The 21420-nt window shown below is 32.3% G+C and overlaps 4 protein-coding genes across 4 annotated transcripts; 3 read left to right on the top strand and 1 right to left on the bottom strand.

Annotated features, from left to right (window-relative positions):
- The first annotated feature begins 2420 nt into the window (after window positions 1-2420).
- Window positions 2421-5439, top strand: LOC106758654. The gene is made up of 2 exons (XM_014641599.2): window positions 2421-2891; window positions 4668-5439. Exons 1-2 carry the CDS (start codon window positions 2538-2540, stop codon window positions 5208-5210), a joined length of 897 nt encoding a protein of 298 aa, XP_014497085.1. The 5' UTR covers window positions 2421-2537; the 3' UTR covers window positions 5211-5439.
- Window positions 5440-6976: 1537 nt separating this feature from the next.
- On the top strand, window positions 6977-8817 carry LOC106758625 (BAG family molecular chaperone regulator 8, chloroplastic). Its single transcript, XM_014641562.2, has 2 exons — window positions 6977-7621; window positions 7890-8817. Exons 1-2 carry the CDS (start codon window positions 7040-7042, stop codon window positions 8574-8576), a joined length of 1269 nt encoding a protein of 422 aa, XP_014497048.1. The 5' UTR covers window positions 6977-7039; the 3' UTR covers window positions 8577-8817.
- Window positions 8818-10720: 1903 nt separating this feature from the next.
- LOC106758917 (LYR motif-containing protein 4B) lies at window positions 10721-11482 on the bottom strand. The gene is made up of 2 exons (XM_014641930.2): window positions 11128-11482; window positions 10721-11025 (listed from the first exon to the last, which is right to left on the bottom strand). The coding sequence occupies exon 1, from the start codon at window positions 11415-11417 to the stop codon at window positions 11133-11135; it is 285 nt and encodes a 94-aa protein (XP_014497416.1). The 5' UTR covers window positions 11418-11482; the 3' UTR covers window positions 10721-11025; window positions 11128-11132.
- A 1816-nt stretch (window positions 11483-13298) lies between these two features.
- Window positions 13299-20839, top strand: LOC106759366 (probable galacturonosyltransferase 14). Its single transcript, XM_014642511.2, has 6 exons — window positions 13299-13848; window positions 14727-14782; window positions 14873-15028; window positions 17249-17839; window positions 19221-19523; window positions 19858-20839. The coding sequence occupies exons 1-6, from the start codon at window positions 13632-13634 to the stop codon at window positions 20140-20142; spliced, it is 1608 nt and encodes a 535-aa protein (XP_014497997.1). The 5' UTR covers window positions 13299-13631; the 3' UTR covers window positions 20143-20839.
- The last annotated feature ends 581 nt before the right edge of the window (window positions 20840-21420 follow it).

Genomic DNA, 21420 nt, shown 5'->3' with positions numbered 1-21420 from the left:
AAATAATAACATCCCAAAATATAATATTAAATTATAAGAGAGTTATCACATAATTAATAAAATAAAATAATCACAAAAATGAGAAATAAAACTTTCATCATAATTATACAAAACATAATTATAAATTTAAATTCGTATACAAGCCAACTTAGAACAAAGTTATAAATTAGAAGTAGTTTATAGAAAAAAAAAAACATCTTTTGTCTCATCATCCAACACTTGCTCAACAGTTATCTTATCATCCTTTATTCATACCAATTAAATGTCAAAACCACAAAGCATGAGGACATAAAACTAAACCGAAACAAAATGGCAAACTAGATGAAACAAAAATATTCTAGAATAATTATTACATCATTACCAAACACAAAATTCCAAGCAAAATTAATCACACATGTTATACACTTAATTCATCTAGAGTTGACTCATCCGTATATTATATGAATGTCGAACTACGGTAGTTTATATACTTGTATTGGCCTATCCCAAGCTACTACACAAGGTTAGTTCTTTAACAAATGTCTTTGGTAAAGGTAAATTTCCTAGACGAATGACCTTCAGCTACTCTCACTACATGTTTAATCTCTCTCTACTTGAGAATGATTGATTATCAAAGTGTCAGGATAAACTCTAGTTCAAAACTCTATACATTCATACACACAACACTTGGTAACCATCAATAAGAAGTTTCTCCTTAGAACTTTTTTCAACAACTTTCATTCACAAGGATAACATCAAAAAAACATCACATACTTAAAGTATTTCAAATATATAAAAAAAATCTTTTATAATAATCTGGAAATAATAATAAAACAATAACATAATTTTTTTCATAATAGCTTGATACCCACACTAAGCAAGGAAAATAACTTGGAAACTCTCACCAATAGCTCCGAAAGAGTCCAAAACAACCTAAAGAACGTTCAAAACTGATATCCAGAACTCTGAACTTGAATCCCAAACCACATAGTCATTGTTAAACAACTCGTACTACCAGACGACTCTTTATTAGATAACTCATTTCCAGACGACTCCTTGCCAGACGATCTACCAAATTTTACCAATTACCTTAAATGGCTCCAAGATATTTTCCAAAACTACAAACTCCAAAACCGTGATCTTAAAATTTTAAGGGTTAAAACCCTCATTTTATGCCAAAAACTCATCATTTTCTAATTTATTCCATACCCAAGTTTTGCAAAACACATTAGTTCAAATTGGTTAAATCTACATTCACAAATTCATCAATAAACAACTCTCAACAACAACAAACCACACACACACACACACACCAATATGCATCCATTTTCAATTCAATACACCACCTTTATTGAGCACTCAACATACCAAATTTCAAAATTTAATTAAAATTCATAAATTAATCATCACATCATCAAACAAACATCAAATATTATATGCATACCAAATCCAAATCAAATAAACTAGTTTCTCTTTATTTGATTGACACTCCAACGATTCTAAAAACTTTAAAATTCCTCCTACAACTCCAATATCTCTATTTGCTATCTATAGCTGAAATCAATTGACTAGAGATGAAGATTTCACCTCAAGGAACCCCTCAGACGATCTCTAATCTTCCGATAAATGAGTAAAGAGTTAGAATTTCTAAAATAAGATAGAAAAAAATTTTGGAGGAAAAAGTTTAAGAAAGATATGATAATGAAGTTGCTTATTAAAAAAATTCTATTTTTACTTTTAACATTTTTGAAATAAAATAATAAAGTATCATTTTTCAAAAAATTTACTACATCTATTACTTTATTTTTAAAATCTTACGATAAATAAAAGAAAATAAATTGAAAAAGGTTAAATATTATTAATTCACAAAACTATTGTTATTTCTTTTATTCACATGACTTGTAATTACTTATGAAACTTTCGTGTAGAATATTTACTAATATTCCGTTTTTTTTTATAAAAAGATCAAACTATTTTTTACCAAATTGAATTACTTTTTAAAAATAAAATAACTATCTATGATTAATTTTTTTACAAAATAAATAAAAATCATCTATGATAACAATTACTTAAAAAAGGATAAACTTAAAAGAAAATGTTCACGAATAAAAAATATTTTTTATACAGAAGTATAAATATTACTATAAAATAAATATTATTTTCTAATTTAATAAAAATTTTGCAATGTTAAAACAAAGTGATTTGTTTTATTATTTTATATTTATTTTTTTACATACAACCATTTTTTATTAATTAAATTATTTTATTTTCTAATTTTATAATTATTTTATAAAAATATAAATCTAATAATATTTTTATATAGTAATAATTATAATATTAATATTTATCTGTTATTATTATTAGGTAAATATGGAGATATATCTTTTTGTATTTGTTAATTTTGGATATCTTATTGAAAAAGAACAAATAATTTTCAGAAACTTTGTAGACAAGTAGTTTTGTTTGAATTAGTGTAATCATATAGCATCTTCTCTTTCTTTTTCATCTTCTTCATCATCTTCAATTCAATTCTTCATGCTACTCAAACTCATCTAGTCATGGAGTACGGCAATTGGGCTGAATCGTTGCAAACCGAAACCCCACTTCTCTCTTTCCCCCAACCTTCCTCATCATCTTATGCTCATCCACCATCTCAGAATATCCATTATCCCTCTTATCCTCAAAACCCTAACCCCTCTTCCTCTCTTCCCCTCAAACCTCCTGGGGTTGATTCTCTTCCCCCGTCTAACCCTATTATGTATTCGAATCATGAATCTGTTCCCATTCCCAGTTTGATCTATACCCAGACCCATGTTGGGGCTGGTTCCGATTCTGGGTACTATGTAAACGAGAACTGGGCTGCCAGAGAGGCTGTTAGGCAATTTGGTTCTGACCCAACTGTCTATGCGCCTGTAAGTGCCTGTTTCTTTCCGAGTTTTTGGCTAAAGTTTTGATTTTTATTTTTTTTAAGGGAAAAAGGTGGATTTGGATAATGTGTATGCATGAGTTTGATTCCTTTTATATTTGTGACTGGTTTATACTGTTTTGTGGTTGCATGTGTAGAGAGTAGAGCATAGAACTATGTTTATAATGTTGGTCAACAATTATTGGTCTCAACAGGGTTTTAAGTTGCAGTCGAGGTCCTAGTTTTGTTGAGATCCCTGATATTGTGGGAAATTGTGGTCAAATACAGACTACTGTTGGGGACTCCCCTGTATCCTTGCGGTTGCCGTTGAAATGTTCCGACAGAGTTTTTTAAATCTTTGTTTGTGTACATTTCAATTAGTTTCATGAAGTAGTTGAAAATTAAAATAGAAGTGAACATGTTATTGTCTAGTGGCAGCTAGTTGAAGTATTATAGGAAATTGATTTGTTGATAGTGATGATTGGTTGACTATGCTCGTAGTGTCTACCAATGATGTATGACTGCTTTGTTTTTTGTTTTGCTTAGATATAGGGAGGTAAAATCCATGTAGAAATCTGTGGATACCATATTTGATGCTTAGGCATTCTTATTACATCTTTCATATTTTCATTCATTGACATTAGAATTTCATGTCTTATTAAAATTTACACTATTGCATTGCAGATTATACAATGGTTTTGTATTTCAGTATTGAAATGACTTTGGACATATAGGGCCATGGATGAGTATGAGAGTAGTTAGCATATTAGTCAATACTGTTTTACTTAAACCTATATTTCATAACCCATTATGTTCCTCTTAGTAGAGCATACTTTTGCTAATCTAAATACACATCCTCTATATCTGGGTAATGAAAGTTTTATGACCTCGACACTATGTTATCTGATTGTTTGGGTTTCACATGAATCAAGTTGACATTGTTTGTTATCTCGATATCAACTATCTTTCTGTCATAGTTATCTGAAGTTAAGAATGTAACCAGAGGAATGTAAACATATATTCTATTATATATTTGTGAAATCGAGTGGAGTATGATTTTGAATTTATTTAAGTTGTCTATAGATTTCAGGTTACTATGAACTTTGTTTGGCAGTCATTGCCTTTGTGTCATTGAACGTGTTATTTTTGGTTTTCCATAAAAAAAATTGATCTAAACAATCTAAAAGTCAGAGAAAGTGAAAATGAAAGTGAACAAGTTTTACCTACTAATAGGATTGGAGTGGTAGCTTATGACATTGATTAAGTCATTCAATCTATACTTTATGGTAGAAGTTCATTGTGTATTATCTTTTATAAATTATAGTCTCGGTAATTTTCTCTACATTCATAGTGTATTTCAAATATTTTTTATAAAGAAGTGCTTTACTATCAACATGTTGGTTCAAGTAGAACTAAGTTTATAGAGACCTTAGTGGAGAAAAATCTATCTAGGAGGAGAGACTCGGCTAAGATGATCAGTCACGTTTTCATGAAATTAGTCAGGTTTTTGTGGGGAGATTAGTCATTGTCAAATACGCTGCACAAATCACATGGTGACCCAAAAAGGCATTTGATGAACGCTGTTTCAAAAGAAAAATTCATTGAGTGACTCTGGGTTTTGATTATATTGTTGTTTTTAAGATTGCCTGATTAAGGATTGGAAGAGTATATTGAAGTTCGTTTGTTGGCTGTATGCAAGTCTGAGTTCCCCATTAAATTTTTTTAATTCCACTGTTATTATCTAGATTTGGAAATAAATACATAAATACATGCAACCGTGCAGGGTATCTCTATACCATCCAATGGCTCAGAACAATCGGCTATATGGTGGGCAAATACTGCAGCTCAACAACATGTCAATGGAATACTGAATAAAAAGCAAAAAAAAGCTAAAACTAAGGTTGTGCAACCTGCATATTGTGAAGTTTGCAAGATAGAATGCACTGGCAAGGAAGTGCTGGACCAACATAAATTAGGAAAGAAGCACAAAAGGAACTTGGAAAAACTAAGAGAATCATTGAAACCAACCCAAGTTCAACCGTCTGGGTCATCTAATCCCGTAATAGGACCCCAATTACCAGACAACAAGAGCAAATCAACCAGTGGGAACAAGATTAAGAGAAAAAAAGCTGAAACCCTTGAAGACTTGGAGAAAAAGAAAAAGAAGGTTCTTGATGGTGGAGCAGCAGCTGAAGCAGTTAAGATCTGTGCTATATGTAACGTGGTGTGTAATAGTGAGACAGTCTATAATTTTCATCTTACTGGACAAAAGCATGCTGCTATGCTGAAGAAAGCATATGATCATACACAGTCCTATGCCAGTTGAAATCTCCCCGTATATTTATGACATAGCTTGTTTTGGCACCTTCATTCTGCATTTGCATAGAGTATCAAATTCTCAATTTTTAGTTTAGATATGAACTTGAGTGAGTATATACACTTTTAGATTGTTTTAACAGATGAAAAATTGAGGTGTATCACAGCTTCGTCTCAGCAAGAACATATATAATCTTGCATGCTCAAAGGTATTTTTTGAATGGATATTGTGATCTAAATTAGTAGCCTTTATCATATAAACTAGGCGAGACAAACAAACTCTTATTACCAACACATTTCTCTGATTCTCTTTACATACACTCAGCTATTTCAAAAATAAGTTGAAGCTATGTTATTTAATCAAAACTATACCTGAGTAAACTCACTTTAACTGTTAGCCATCATAGTAATTATACAATTTTAGTTTAACTTATATTTTTCCTAGTTAAAAAGATTTGACCATTTTTAAGTTAATTAACTAGTTTACATATTTATTATTTTATTTTATTTATATTCATAGTTATATTAAATTATATTGTTTACATATATAGATAGGTTATTTTGCCTAAGTAAGAATATAAAAAAAATTATTATCTTTTTCTGTTATTTTATATTTTCTCTCTTCTTCTTTTTCTTATGGAAGCTAGTTTTCATTTAACAAACTCTAATAGAAAAAACAACTAACAACGTTTTTCACGATAATACACTAGAGATTGGATATTTGGCTTAATTTTATCTAGTAATTAAGTTTTTATCATTTTGCAAATCATCTAGTAATTATGTTTTACTATATTAATTCTTGTATTATTTTTTTTCAACAATGACTCGTGTATGCACTTTAAATACAAAGGTTATTACATTGTTAACGAATTGGATATAAGGGAATATCGATAATAAATTTATTATTAATAGTTATTATTATTTAAGTTATCAAATGTAACAATTTTATTAATTTATGATAAGATAAGGTTCAAATATTTACGAATAATTGCTCCTTTTTTGTTTTACAAACTTCATTCTCAATTATGTTTGTATTTTTTTTGGAAAGAGCCGTTAAATTAAATTTAGTTAAAAGAGAAGGATTAAATACGTTTTTAGTCTCGGGCGATTTTGGTTTTAGTTTCTCTTTCAAACCAAGGTACAATTTAGTAATTTTAGAAAACTCTGGTTTTAGTCTTTTTTTACCAAATTTTTTTAACTTTATTTACTGTTTCAAGCCCGTTTCATTATAGCATTTGGATTCTTTACACTATTTGACACATTTTTGCTTCAATGTTAACTGAGAAACACATTTGAAACAACAAATAAAGTTAAAAAAATTTGGTAAAAAGACTAAAACTAGAGTTTTCTAAAATTGAAAAACTAAATTGTACCAGAGACTAAAACCAAAATCGCCTCGTAATATAGAAATTAAAACTATATTTAACCCAAAAAAAAATAGTATAAGTGAAACTTAATCACTGGATGTAATATAGGTGATCACATATTTTTATTAATCAACCTATTCAATGCTGTAATAGACCTTTATTAATGTCAGTATTTCAATTTTCAATCTTAAATAAAAGCCATAAAACACGTAAATGGTAAATTAAAAAATTGGAATTAACACTATCGATACGAGTTCATGACATTTATTTAGTATTTAAAATTTATTAAATAACAATTTTTTTTTATAAAAACAAACTCTTAATTTTTTTTTTTATAAAAACAAAGTCTCTAAAATATCTGATTACTTTTGCAAATGGTAAACCAATTCGTTACAGTGTCTTAAATACCCTTTGAATTGACCAAGCACTCGCCAACAACACCAAAACCCTTCTTCCCTCGGAGTGTTGCTGAATGGCCTCTCACTGCCACTGTCACCATTACCACCACCACCAAGCTCCTCCTCCTCCTCCTCCCACCATCACCGCCACCACCACCACCACCCAATGCTGCTGCTACCACAATCCTCTTAACACCTGTTGCACAACTCCACCACCCCAACACCACCTTCTGCACCCCGTTGCATCACTCCTCTCTCAACCCCAACCTCACCCTATTCTTCCCTCCCATCAAAACTACACCAAATCTCACATTCACCACAACCTTAACCTCCCCACCCAAAACCACCACCTTCAACACCAACACCAAACCCATTCCGCCATCTCATCTCTCCTTCACCGCATCGAATCCCTCGAGTCCTCTCTCAACCACTACACCCGCCACTCCCTCCGCCACACCGCGGCCACCGTCATCCAAACCCATTTTCGCTCCTTCCTTGCTCGCAGATCAAGAACCCTAACCCAGCTCAAACACCTCGCTTCCATCAAATCCACATTCAACGCTCTCAAATCCTCTTGTTCCAGCCATGGCCATGTCGATTTCGCAGCCCTTTCTCTCAAAGCCATGAACTTGCTCCTCGAACTTGATTCGATCGAGGTAATCTAGTCATGGGAATTTTCTTTTTAATTTATTACTTTTCAATAAAAAGTAGAAAAAAAAAAACTGCTAAAGTTGGTTAAGTGGGTGAGGATCAGAATCCTATCCGTGAAGGAAATGAGTCTGAAATCCTCTAGGAATGTTAAGATTTTGTTGGTGTGCAATGCGTAAATACTTTCTTGTCTCTGAGATCTGTGCTTGTGCTTTTTAGCCTCATAGCCTCTCCACCCAGAACAAAACTCATCAAAAGTTTAAATTTTGATTCTAGGGTTGTGATCCGATGATTGTAGATGGGAAAAGGTCGATCAGCAGAGATTTGGTTCGGTTTTTGGACTCACTCGAAGAGGTTGCTTTGAGAAAGCACGTGCTCTATGTTAGAGAAGCAAGAAATGTGAGGTCTGGTAAGAAAGTTCAAACATCGAGAAAGGCAGGTGATGAGGAAAGGAGGAAGCTACTGCATAATTTGAGGGATAGGGTTGAAAAGCTGAGTAGACTATGTAAGGTTTCTGCTAATGATGAAGAAGATTCTGAGTCTGAGGGGGTGACCAATGTTTTGATCGGTGGAAGTAGTGGGGTGTCCCCAGACAAAAATGGCGCCTTCCTTGGTAAGCGAGGAGTGAAGAAGAGTGTTAGGTTTGCTGAGAATGGGAATATATGTGAGGTTTATAGCAGGGATGTAAGATGTTCCGATGGAAGTTGTTCATCTAGTGATGAGCAAGGAGAGGTTTTGGATAATGTGAGTGGTTCAGTTGAAGATGATGGTGTAAATTCTTATGAGGGTGCTGATGATGAGGAGGAAGTGTTGGTGTTAGAGAGTGGAGTAAGTGATGATGGTGAGAGGAGTAGTAGAAGGGCTGTGGAAAATGAGGGAAGAAATGCAGAGAAAGAAAAGCTCCTGTTCTCTGCTCCTTTGCCACTTAAGATGGAAAACAGAAGTGGTGTGAAGAAGACGTGAATGGCCATTACATGTATGGTGTAAGACTGAGCATTCGCTGTATTTCTATTGTTTGATTGTAATGTAGGAGTTTTTTTTCATTGGATTTCAGATTGGAGGAGCTCATTTGTGTGTCTCACTGATCGATGGTTCTGTAATGAACTTGAAATGTTCAACTTCATTTGTTGTTTACTGTAAGAATGATCAGCACATTTTGTTGGGATTGAACGATTTCTTTATTAAATTTTAAGTTGAATTTGAAGTTATGGTTTGTGACTTCCATAATATAACATAATATAAAGTCGTTGATGATAAACATAATTAACCTAAATTTTTGGATAAACACAATTAACCTAGATTTTTGGAAGCCTGCTCGTTATGGTAATTTTGGTAAAAGGCAAAAGAACCCCAAATTTGAACTTATCCAAAAAATAATAACAATTGATCTAATACAATTTTCTTTTTGAACTTTTTAAATTTAATATTTCTTAAGCCAAACAATTCGCTTAAACATAAAAATATAAAAAATAAAACCAATAATTTTGTATTAAAGTACAATGTTAATTAACAATTATGTAACATACATGCATGTGTTACTTAAACATTGTTCTATACTTCAATTATATTTTATTTATAAAAAAAAAGTAAATATGTATGTATATGTGTACATCAAAACAAAATAGCAAAAACTTACATAATTTATTTATAAACATGAAAGAAAGTTATAAATTATAAATATAACACTAATCATATAAAACCATTCAGAAAGTATTTAACTATAATAACTTTATTTTGTAAAATGTTCCACCCGTTCTTTAACAAATTTATAATAACAAGAATTATAAAAATAATTCACAGTATATCTCTTAATTTAATATTTCATTGTAAAATATTTTACAACTCTACTCTAATTTTTTTTTCATAATTTTAGTTTGAATGCTCGATTAATTATCGTGTTTTTTCAAAAATTCCACTTAAATAATTATATTTTAAGTTTCTCAATTTAATTTTAGAAAAATAATTCATAACTCATGTATGAACTATTAATTCATGGTTTTTTTAATCTCTTTTAAATATTTTTACATTTTTATTTTGTCTCATGTCAAAAATATGTCATATGTCAATATCACAATTAAGATAAGTGTAATGCAAAAATTTCAATTGAATAATTTAAGTCTTTTATTATTTTGTTTTTATTTAGTCTCAATTTTTTTTTCTTGAATTGAAAACATTATCATTCTTTTTCGAATTGAAATCAAACTTAATTTTTATATAAATATTATATTTTTATTAATATATCTTTAATAAAATTAAATTTTGTTTAAATTTAATATTTTTTATGTTAAATTTTATTTTAATTTTGTTTTAAATTCTAAAAATATTTATTTTAAATTATTTTAAAATTTTATATTTAAATTTATAATATTAATTTTCAAAACAACTCTAATATTTATATAAAAATTATTAATATATAAACATTTAAAACATAATTTAAATAAAATTTAATATAAAATATAAATTTAAATAAACTTAATATTATTAAAAATATTTAATAAAAATATCATTATAGTATTTATATAAGAATTAAATTTGATCTTAATTTAATTTCAGTTTAAAAATTAATTTAAAAAATATGAAATAACTTCAGTTTAAAAATAAATTAAAAATAAATAAATAAATAAATAAACTAAAATTTTTACATAACATTTGTCTCAAATGTAATACTGTCATAATATTTCTATTACATGAGAGAATTACACATGATAATTTTTTAAAATTAAACGCATAACACCACGAATTATCCTTATTACTATTATTTTAACGATTGTATCATATTTTAAAGAATAAGAACCCAATTAAGATCATTAGCTAATTCAGATATTCGAAGAAACCCAAATCCCAATTAAGAGTTTAATTAAACCTATATATGTTTGGCCTTTGATTTCTCAACCTCTCCAACAATGTCTTCCACAACACCTTCCTTCCTGAGCACTATAGACATGACCACATCTCTATTTGATCATGTATTTAACAAATAATCAGACATTAGAAATTTCCAGTTTAAACTTTTTTTTTTTTCTTAATTTGCAATTTACAATAATTACACCACATTTTATGAAATCACAAAAGGAAAGGCTTGCAAAAATCACAGGAGTAACCAATAATTAAGCAAAAGAAAACATTGTCCTGCAAATAATGAGGCATGACAACTTGATTATTAACAAGAGCTCAAAAAGATAAACTCTGAAGCATTTCACCAAATTTACACACTAAACCATCCCTTCTAAACCCTAGAAAAACGGTTTTCCATTTATTATAGAAAAACACCACTCAATTTTGCAAAATACGCATAAAGCTGTCCTAAAAGATGACTGCAAGAAATTAAAGAACAACTCTAGATTGAGACGTGAAAAGATCTTCACTTCCTTATAGATTATGAAAACACAAGTCTAGAATTAGTTCTCAGAACCTGAATCAATACAAACACAAACAATCATCAATCAATACAACAAGTAACAAATTAGCGTCACAAAGAGGCATAAACCCTAAACCCTGTGATGCTAGAGGTTACCGTTACTAGAAAGGAACTTGCTGGAGTTCCATGACGCTGCGGAGCGGAGAGGCGTAGAGAGAGTACACGACGGCCTGCCGTTTGACGACGGCGAGCTGAGACTTGCCGTGGGAATAGGCGGAGGAAATTGAAGATGGATCGGAGAGAGAGGCGTTTTGCCGAAACGCATCGATGGTGCGTCGTTTGGTGTATTCCCTGATGTTGTAATCGGGAAAGTCTCGTGCGACGCGTAGGAGGGAGCGGTAGAGAGAGAGGATTTGAGCGGGTGAAGGCGTAGAAGATGCACTCATGGCTGAGTTCAGATACAGAACACAGATTGAGAGGAATAGGAGAGAGAAAATTGAAGGCAATTTGAGTGACTATGGTTTTATACCTATTGGGCCCAAAAACCTTGGCCCAAATCAATTCCAACTAAAATCTACTCTATTTTCTCTGCCTCTTTCTTTTTTAATGTATTTACTTCTTCTTTTTTTCTATAATTGCACAGTTCATAATTTGATTCAATTTCTTTTTATTTTGATTTAATTGATTCTTATACCTAAAATATTTATCTAAGATGTTTTAAAAATTTAATGACTTAAAATATACAAAAAAAAATATTAAAATTAAGTCAAAAGTTATAACTTTTTACAATTTGTAAACAACAATTATTAAGAATATCAAAATTTCAAATAAAATATGTATATTCATTTTAAGAGCACAACAAAGAATAATGTTTTTTTTTTTTCAAAAAAGATACAAAATATCAGTAAAAGTTATTCGTTGGTTTATTTTAATTTAAATAAATGTTTAAAATAACTAGTTCTCTTATTTAACAAGAATATAGAATTCACGTTCTATAACGAGAAGATTAAAAAATATGTCATAAAACTTGTCTAGTATTTTTAAAAATAATTTATTCTAAAGACTAACAACAATACATTGTCCTTTTTTCTGAATCGAGATATTCAACGAAGAGTATTTAATTGTTTCTGTCAAATTGTCTAAGCAGTGAAACACTTGATCGCATTTAAAAATTTATAAGTTAATTATTCTCATTAAAAACAGGTTTCACAAAAATGAATTCCTAAACATTATTCCAAATGATTATATATAATTGTAAATAATTGCTAATTTACTGATTATCAATTTTGATATTTTTCATAATTTCAAACAATTTATTATATTGAAAGTTGGAATACAATTCCTAGCAAATTTTTTTATAATCAATTATAAAGAAAACAAAGGCTTGATGAGTATATACATGTTTTTCAATTTTATTACCTAATTTATTCCAAATAATTTATCACATTAAAAATCAGAACAATATTACAAGTGTAGGTCAAAAACACCCAATAAAATAGGGTAATTCCCTGTCCACGTGCCTTTGGCTACATTTTATTTTAATTTTTTTTCTTCTTGAAATATTTTAGACCCAATTTTTATTTTTAAAAGAAAAAAATTGTATTATTGAATTTAATAAAAGAATATGTTAATCCTTTAGCAATTTCCAAGTGTGGTGAAGGATAAGGGAGAATGAAGCAGCCTGCACATGAAAGCATGTTACTTCCATCGATTCCACACACTTCATTTTCTCAGATCTTGACACCTGTCATTGTTAATATAAATCGGTCTTGTGTTCTTTCATATCCTCCAAACTCCAACTCAGCATAAGATGCTGCTCTATACTTTGGATTTAAGTTAATTTAAAACTAAATATAATTACATTTTATATTTTAAAATTTTATTACTTAAATTCGTATAGGTTTATTTTTCATTTGCAATATTAAAACAAGTTTCTAATTTCCTATCTCATAATCTGAATTAGTACTCTTCCTACATCCGAAGCTCTTAATAACCCTAATTTTCCCTAATCACCTTCCCTAACACAACCTCACACAAACGCAAAATCAAGAAACTTAAACCAAAAGTAAGGAGTAATTTCCACATAATGGTATTCACATAATGGTTTGAACCTTGTCCATAAACATAGTAAACATCTAAATTTAGGTATTAAATCCCTAATCTCAAGGTCAAACACTCACCACATTTCTCTCTCTAATACAACACGCTTTTGAGATTTTGACTCATAATACAATTGAAATGTTTTTTATTTTTTTTTTCATAATTTTTTTGGGGGAAAACGAAATTTTAGATCGGACCAATGAGAAGGCTCCGCACAAAGTGAGAAAAAAAATGAAAATAAAAAAATAAAAAAAATAAAAAGAAAAGACCCAAAAATTTCTCTCTTCTCTTTCTCCATCTTTTCTCCCTCCCACACACTCTCTCTCATTGTTGATCGATCCATGGGAGAGGAACTGGAAGCTTAGCCCGAACGTGAGCCTCAACCTCGATCGATTATTTTTGACAATCTTGCGTGGGATTGAAAGGGTTGGATAGGGCGTGTGGTTTTGAGATCGGAATAATGGGAATGTGATGGTGTGGGCATGGGGGTTGTCGTTGTCGTTTTGGGGTTGTGGTGGTGGTGGTAGGGTTGTTGCGGCGGTGGGGCTGCGCGAACGACGATGCAGCTTCACTTCTCGCCGAGCATGAGAAGCATCACGATATCGAGCAGCAACAACAATGGGTTTATTGACTTGATGAAGATCAAGGTAGCAGCTCGCCACATTTCCTATCGAACCCTCTTCCACACCATCCTCATCCTCGCTTTCTTGTTGCCTTTTGTCTTCATTCTCACCGCTCTCGTCACCCTCGAAGGTGTCAACAAGTGCTCCTCCTTTGGTACTCTTTCCCACTCCCTTTCATCTTTTCCCCTTCCGATTTCATTCTTCATTTCTTTTATAAGCTAGATCACGATTTGGACATTGTGTTTGTTGTTTGTATACATGTGATGGGATTTCTAAGAAATGAAGATTTAGCGGTCGAATTGTTTTAGATTTACATAGCAATAATTGTGTATGACCGCCTGATCCGTGTGACCGACCTCACCTGGTGGGATGCTTTGTTTTTGCAGTTTTTTGTTGTTAGTGATCTGTGTTTGGTGTATAGGCGAATTGAGGGTGGCTTCTTATCCATGTAGTTGATTCTTAGTGAGATAGATAATAAAACTTTTGTTGAGGTAATGCAATTTCTGAAGTTGTTTTTCCTGTTTATAGTTTTGTAGCTGCTGGCTAGTGTTAATGTGTTATGCGTCCTTTTGTTTTAGGATCTAAATTTTGAAGTGTGACTGTGTTATTGAAGTGTTCTGTATGGGTGGTTCTTGATTTCATTTGAGCTTCAAAATTAGTGATGGGATGGAGATGCTTTTTGCGGCAAGTGTTTCCGAATTGTTTAGGCTGTTTGAGGAATGAAAATTTTCCTCTTGTTCTTGACTGGATAACTATTTGTGCTGCTGTGACATGTCAGGGAAAAACATTATGGGCGATGTTTGATTTTTTAAGTCCCTGCCTAAGCATGCTTGGTTCGGCTGTTTTCAGTATGTTGTTGATGATAGAAGTTTTGCTCTCTATCTGTTTCTGTCTTACCAAAACATCAGCTGTATGGCACTTTTCTTAAGATATCCGGAATAGGTTCTGGAAATTTATTATTTATTCTTTATCTCTCACCCTCACCTTGTGCTTGTTTTAGAACATTAATTGATTTCTTATTTTGTGCTCCAGATTGCTTAGGTAGGCGGTTGGGGCCAAGGCTTCTTGGTAGGGTTGACGATTCAGGGGTAAACAGTTTTTATTATCATATCCAATATAGTGTGGTTTAAGTTGCTTTCTGAACCTGAGTGGTTATAATGCTATCAATCATGTTGCAGAGACTAGTTAGAGATTTTTACAAGATCCTTAACGAAGTGAAGGCTGGGGAAATTCCACCTGATCTAAAGCTGCCAGATTCTTTTGATCAACTGGTTTCTGATATGAAGAACAATCAGTATGATGCAAAAACTTTTGCAATCATGCTAAGGGGAATGGTAAGTTGCTTGGATCGTTCAAGACGAACTGTTGTCTGTTTCTTGGTTAATTGATGTTGTGCAACGAATAGGTTGTCTCAAATTGAATTCTGTCAACATTTTGAAATGTCATGTGTTATGGCTTACTAGGAAGTTACATTTTTTTTTTATTATTTTGTTGTGTGTTTTGTCTACAGATATAATGATTCAGTTCATGACTTTCCTAGATTAATGTTTTGAATGTACGAGTCTTTCGCTTTGCTTTTGTGAATTGGATTGGATGGAAGTCTTGCTAGACCTGATTTGTATTGTTTGGCAGCATTGTACTGAGTACTGACTGTTTGTGATTTAGATTTTCCTCAATTTTTACAATTAGACTGCTTTTTTTGGTTCATCTTTATGTAATATTTACAAAAAAAGTAAAAGAAAAATCTAAACACGGTTTTGTTTTATCTGTGGAGAGATTTGACAAAACTTTTGAGTTGTGTAGATGCTATGCTTCGATGTTAATTTACTTTTTGACTGGGGGGAAAGGGTTATCTTGCTTTTGTTGATGTTGCTGCTAACTTGGTTGATTTGTTGTAAAGATGTTAGTCCAGAATACTTGACCAATATTATTTTATTGCTTTTACTATAGGTATACTGGCTTTTCATCTACCATGAATGCCATTTATCATTTTACTTGAATTTGGTATGATGCCACTATACCAAAAGATAGATAAAACCATGATTGTTCTTCCCTTCAGTTTTTCACCATGGGTTGTAAAGGAAACTGTAGAATGGAGACGTTTCTTAAATGTCTAGCATTAGTTAATCCTGCTGTCTATACTGGTACTGTGTCTTGCGTAGCTTATTGGAGACTTTTTGCAGGTGTTTTCCAAACAAATCATACTGCTATTAGATGGATAAAGTTCTCTGGTTGTTGCACTTTTCTTGTATATAGATAATAATAATAATATGTTGCACTTAGAAATACAATATTTTATCCTCAATCTGCTTATATTAATTTAAGTTATATCTGCGCTTTTGTGTATTTAATTTAACCTGTAACTGAAGCTGACGCTCTGTGTTTCATTTAAAAAGTAAATTAATTAAGATGTTTTGAAGAAATTACGATGAATTTGGTGGATTAGGAATTCTCCTTAACATAAGTGCAAAACACAAAACAACAAAGAGAAAAACTTTACATTAATGGAGCCAAGATGCCCAATCGCTCAACATATCTCATGGAAGAGTTCCATAAAAAAGGCTTTGTACTTCAGACTATACGGAAGCCAATTGTCTAATATTATCCCAAATCAGTTGCTGTGCAAAAAAACAAAAAAAACCTTAGGTACTATAGTTATGCTCCACCCGTATTCATTAAAATGTTGTGTATATTGCACATTATTACAATTTTAGCCTTGTTATTTCTTCCAAAACTGTTGAGCTTGACCGTAAATAATTGTTCCAAGGATATAGGCTAAAACTAGACTTGCAAAGAGAAATAGAAGTAGAACAAGCTACGTAAGAATAGCTGTGGAACTGATTCTGAGCAAGCCCTGAAATGACATTGACTTGGGGGAAAGAGTCTGATGTGTCCTTTGAACCTGCAACATTTTTATTATTAATATTCTAGTAAACATCGTAGTTCAAATGTAAATTAATCTGAAAATCTATGTATTTTCCTTAAATCTTTAACTAGTTTATTGTACTTTAAAGACTAATTAAATCCTTATATATAGTTTTAAAATTCTACAATTAAATACTCAAAATTGATGCTGTTGAAACACACATTAGATATTGCTATCATGATATTTTTTACATGAAAATCTCTCACCTATTTTCCTCCATTCCCATCCACCCTCCACACCCACCAATATGTGATTCAAGTGTCATGTTCATTCAAGTATTTTGTTGTCTTTGTTATATCAGGTAGAAAGGCACTTCCTCTTCATCTGTTATATATAACTAGTATTTCAAAAACAAATATTCATTAGTACTGTCATTATCATCTGCAACGTTAATTACTCAAACTATAACCATCGGTTAATGCATCCCCATCAAGACCCTGAGAAATTGTATGAGTAGAGGCAAGGTTGATGTGTGAAACTTTAGCAAAAGTATATCCATATTTTTAATTCATATTGCAATAGCTTAGTTTCACTTTTCAGACTATAGCATTACCGTTGTTGTATTGAAATTTGTGATAAATGGTGAGTTTTTATTGATCTTTGTTAAAATGCTGTGCTTCTTGAGCAGATGGAAAAACTTGAGAGAGAAATCAGAGAGTCTAAATTTGCAGAGCTGATGAATAAACATTTTGCTGCGAGTTCTATCCCTAAAGGGATTCATTGTCTGTCTTTGCGTCTGACTGATGAATATTCATCAAATGCCCATGCACGCAAACAATTGCCTCCTCCAGAGTTACTTCCTTTACTCTCCGACAACTCGCACCACCATTTTATTCTGTCAACTGATAACATCTTGGCTGCTTCAGTGGTTGTTACTTCAACTGTCCAATCATCTCTGAAACCTGAGAAAATAGTCTTCCATGTGATCACTGATAAAAAAACTTATGCGGGTATGCACTCATGGTTTGCACTGAATCCAGTCAACCCTGCTGTAATCGAAATCAAAGGAATTCACCAATTTGACTGGTTAACTAGAGAGAATGTCCCAGTACTTGAAGCTGTAGAAAATCAAAACGGGATCAGGAATTACTACCATGGGAATCATCTAGCAGGAGCCAATCTCAGTGATACTAGTCCACGTAAATTTGCATCTAAATTGCAGGCGAGAAGTCCAAAGTACATATCTTTACTCAACCACCTCCGCATATACTTACCAGAGGTAAATTGCATTGATTAGGATGCTCTTTCTGATTTCTTCCTTCATCTTTCTCGGACACTCACTATGTACTGTCGATACTTTTCAAGCCATAATTTACCCTGATGCAATTTATTGGCTTTTGTTATTATTTTTGTATCTTATATTATATGTGATTTTGTATGTTAAATCGAACGTAACATAATTAACTGATCACTGAAGCTGAACATTTTTGTGTAAATTACTGCGTTGTACTTTTATGAGTGCTTTTATAAACTGAATTTGTAATGGTAAAAGTTCCTATGGGCACTGAATGCCTCTGAACATTTTACAAACTACAGTGATTTAAGAGAACATTAAACCATGTTTTAAAACACAGGATATGTTGTGCAGACTTAATTCAAACCAAATATTTGCTATTTTGCCTAAGTTGCTTCTAGGAATTTATAGAACATGAACCATGAAGTATGATTGGAGATGAACAAAAAATAAACGAAAGCCAACTGAAGTGAGACAAAGCAATTATAAGGAATATGACAGTTAAAACTTTTAGGTGGTTAAATAGTTGAAAGGGGCAGTATCAAAGCCTTAGCTTCAATAGAGGGGAAAAGTGAGGAAAAGAGGGCAGTCTTAGTTGTTAGTATTGGAGATCTGAATATGGGATCAATTGTAAAAGGGAAACCCTTGGAAGTTGCGTTGTGTCCCTTTTTATTTAAGATTAAAGATATCCTTGCAAATTGTACAATTTCTCTATTTTTCAGTGCTATGAATAGAGTGACGAGCACATGGAGAACTCACCTCTAAAAGCTAATTGTTAAGGAGGAAAAACCAAGCTCTTAAGTACTCTGCTGAACATCCCATAGTAATTTATGTAAGACTTAGACACCCATAATACCCAAGTCCTTATCATAGCATAGTCTTTAAAAGTGGAAGTCTACAACAACACTTCATTCAACTTTTTCATGTCAAAAAACCTTCCATGCATCGAAAGCCTCTCCATGGGTAGCCTTTTTGAAGACATTGACAACAGAATCTGATACCTACTAATAAGCACCCAAACACGAAGAACTCACCTTTAAAAGCTAAATGTCAGCTGTGGAACGCCAAACACGTAAATATTTCAGCAAGCATCTCAATACTTTATGAGACTTAGGCATCTTATAATTCCCAAGTCCCTATCATAGAGGAATGTTCCCCTCTCTTCCCTTCAGTTGTTTGTTCAATTAGATAATTATTAACTTCAGTTGTTTTTGCGTTGTGTTGCTTTCATCAGTCTTTAATTTTTAATAATACTAATATTGACAATGGGTAAATATTCTTGTTATTGCAGTAATTCTCTGTTGACATAAATTGTATTCTGTTTGATATATTTGTGCTGATTGTGTTAGTCTTGTATGTCAAACAGCTTTTCCCAAACCTTGACAAGGTGGTGTTTTTGGATGATGATGTGGTAATTCAGCGTGACTTGTCTCCACTTTGGGAAATTGACCTGGAAGGAAAAGTTAATGGAGCTGTGGAAACTTGCAGAGGTGAGGACGACTGGGTCATGTCTAAGCATTTTAGGAATTACTTCAATTTTTCTCACCCCCTCATTGCAAGGAATTTGGACCCTGATGAGTGTGCATGGGCTTATGGAATGAATATTTTTGATCTTCGTGCATGGAGAAGAACTAGTATAAGAGAGACATATCATTCTTGGCTGAAAGAGGTAAAATTCCAAATGGATTCTGACTAATATAATTTTGGTTTTTCATAACATTAAATTATTCTTTGATTTTCTATAAGTTGAGGTTCATACAAAATCCACGCATTATTATAAATTAACCTTGTGTGGCAACTGATTGAATGGCTTAAATATCTGAATGGTCAATAAGGTGACCTTTTGTTTCCTTCTGTTTTTGTTCTTCTTATTGAACCACCCCTGTGAAGCTGAAAGAGGGGGGCTGGGGATTGGGAGTTTTTTGGGCATTTAGTTCTTGGGCATTTGGTTTTGCAATGTTCCTGTTACCCAAGAATATTTATTGACAACTTCACTATGGCAGAATCTGAAGTCAAACCTGACAATGTGGAAGCTAGGAACACTGCCTCCTGCTTTGATTGCATTTAAAGGTCTCGTTCACCCAATTGATCCCTCTTGGCACATGCTTGGATTGGGTTATCAGAACAATACCAATATTGAGAGTGTGAAAAAGGCTGCTGTTATTCACTACAATGGTCAATCAAAACCTTGGTTGCAAATTGGCTTTGAACATCTTCGTCCATTTTGGACCAAATATGTCAATTATTCTAATGATTTTTTGAGGAACTGTCATATCCTGGAATCATAGTCTGCCAGCAAGGAGCGCAATATTTTGTACAACAGTGAATATGAAAGGGACGAGTAATACAGGTTTCATCTAAATTTCTGCAGCTTGAAATTTTCTTCAAGATGAATTTGACAAGGCAAATATAAAATTGGTTGAGAGGGCCAATTGGAAAAAAACACTGGGTGGATTTGCTTCCATTCCCTACATTTTTACATACGACACCACCGTCACTGCACGGCCTTAAAGAATCATTTGGGTCCTTGAGTTTTGACATAGAAACACATCCTCTAATTTTGGTTTGTGAAAGGATATACTATTATTGGTCTTCTATGGGACAAATATAGCAAAGATTCCATAGTTGATTATTGGAGAATAAACTGGATGCTGGAGATAAAAAAAATCAGGCATGTTTCATCAATCTAGTTGGTGTTGAGAACACAAGTGCTAGCTAGGGCAGTTAATTTGCGAGGTTCCCCCTCTAGAGCAGCATTTTACCCTTCATTTTTTAGTTTCTTAATTTTTGTTAGTGCCAATTTTTACCTTCACCTGCTTTGATTTGATATCATGATGGTGAATTCTAGGAGTAGTTCATGAGATTGCTTCGTTACGGGTTCATTGAATTGGGGAACTGTTTGTAGGATATATAATATATATTGTTATTCGTTATGTACTATTACAAGACATTGCAAATGTGCAGAAAATTCATTTTTCTCTCTTCTCTATCCTTGCAATGCCGGGTCATAATTGTACTCAAATTTTGTGCCTCATGCTTTAACAACTTTAGTGCACAATGTTCCCCATTTCCCCGCCGGAGAGTAATGAGCAAAATTAAAATGGAAATATTTCGGAAGTCAAGTGCTTCTTACATGGTAACAAAAGCTTGTCTTTTTTGGTAAGAAATATTGAAGACGCTTCAATCACATTCGTTAAGAAAATTAATGAGAAAAAGACTTTGTACTACTCCTTTTAACTCTCAAATGGGGAGTTATTATGGTGAAGTGGTAGATCACTCCAAGTAGAGTTATTATGTGGGGTTAAAAGGCAGTAATGGTGAATTATTTGTCACATGCTGCGTGTTAATCTGTCAATTATTCATCAGTTTCCCTTTTACTCAGGATAGTAATTCATCTAGTTTATAAGCACATCCTTACTCTCTTCCCAACTATGTTCCTCCTTCTCCATGAAAGATTTCCCTTTCTTTTTCATACAACTTTCTTGCTTCTTCTGCCCTAATCTGCCAATATTTTACTTGTGATTTGAAGTCGCACAAGAAAGCTTTGTAGGTCGAAAATACAGCTC

Source organism: Vigna radiata, chromosome 4, assembly GCF_000741045.1.
Source record: "Vigna radiata var. radiata cultivar VC1973A chromosome 4, Vradiata_ver6, whole genome shotgun sequence".
In the NCBI taxonomy this organism is placed as follows: Eukaryota; Viridiplantae; Streptophyta; class Magnoliopsida; order Fabales; family Fabaceae; genus Vigna; species Vigna radiata.
Note: the sequence above shows the minus strand (reverse complement) of the source record. Positions and strands in the feature narration are given on the sequence as shown.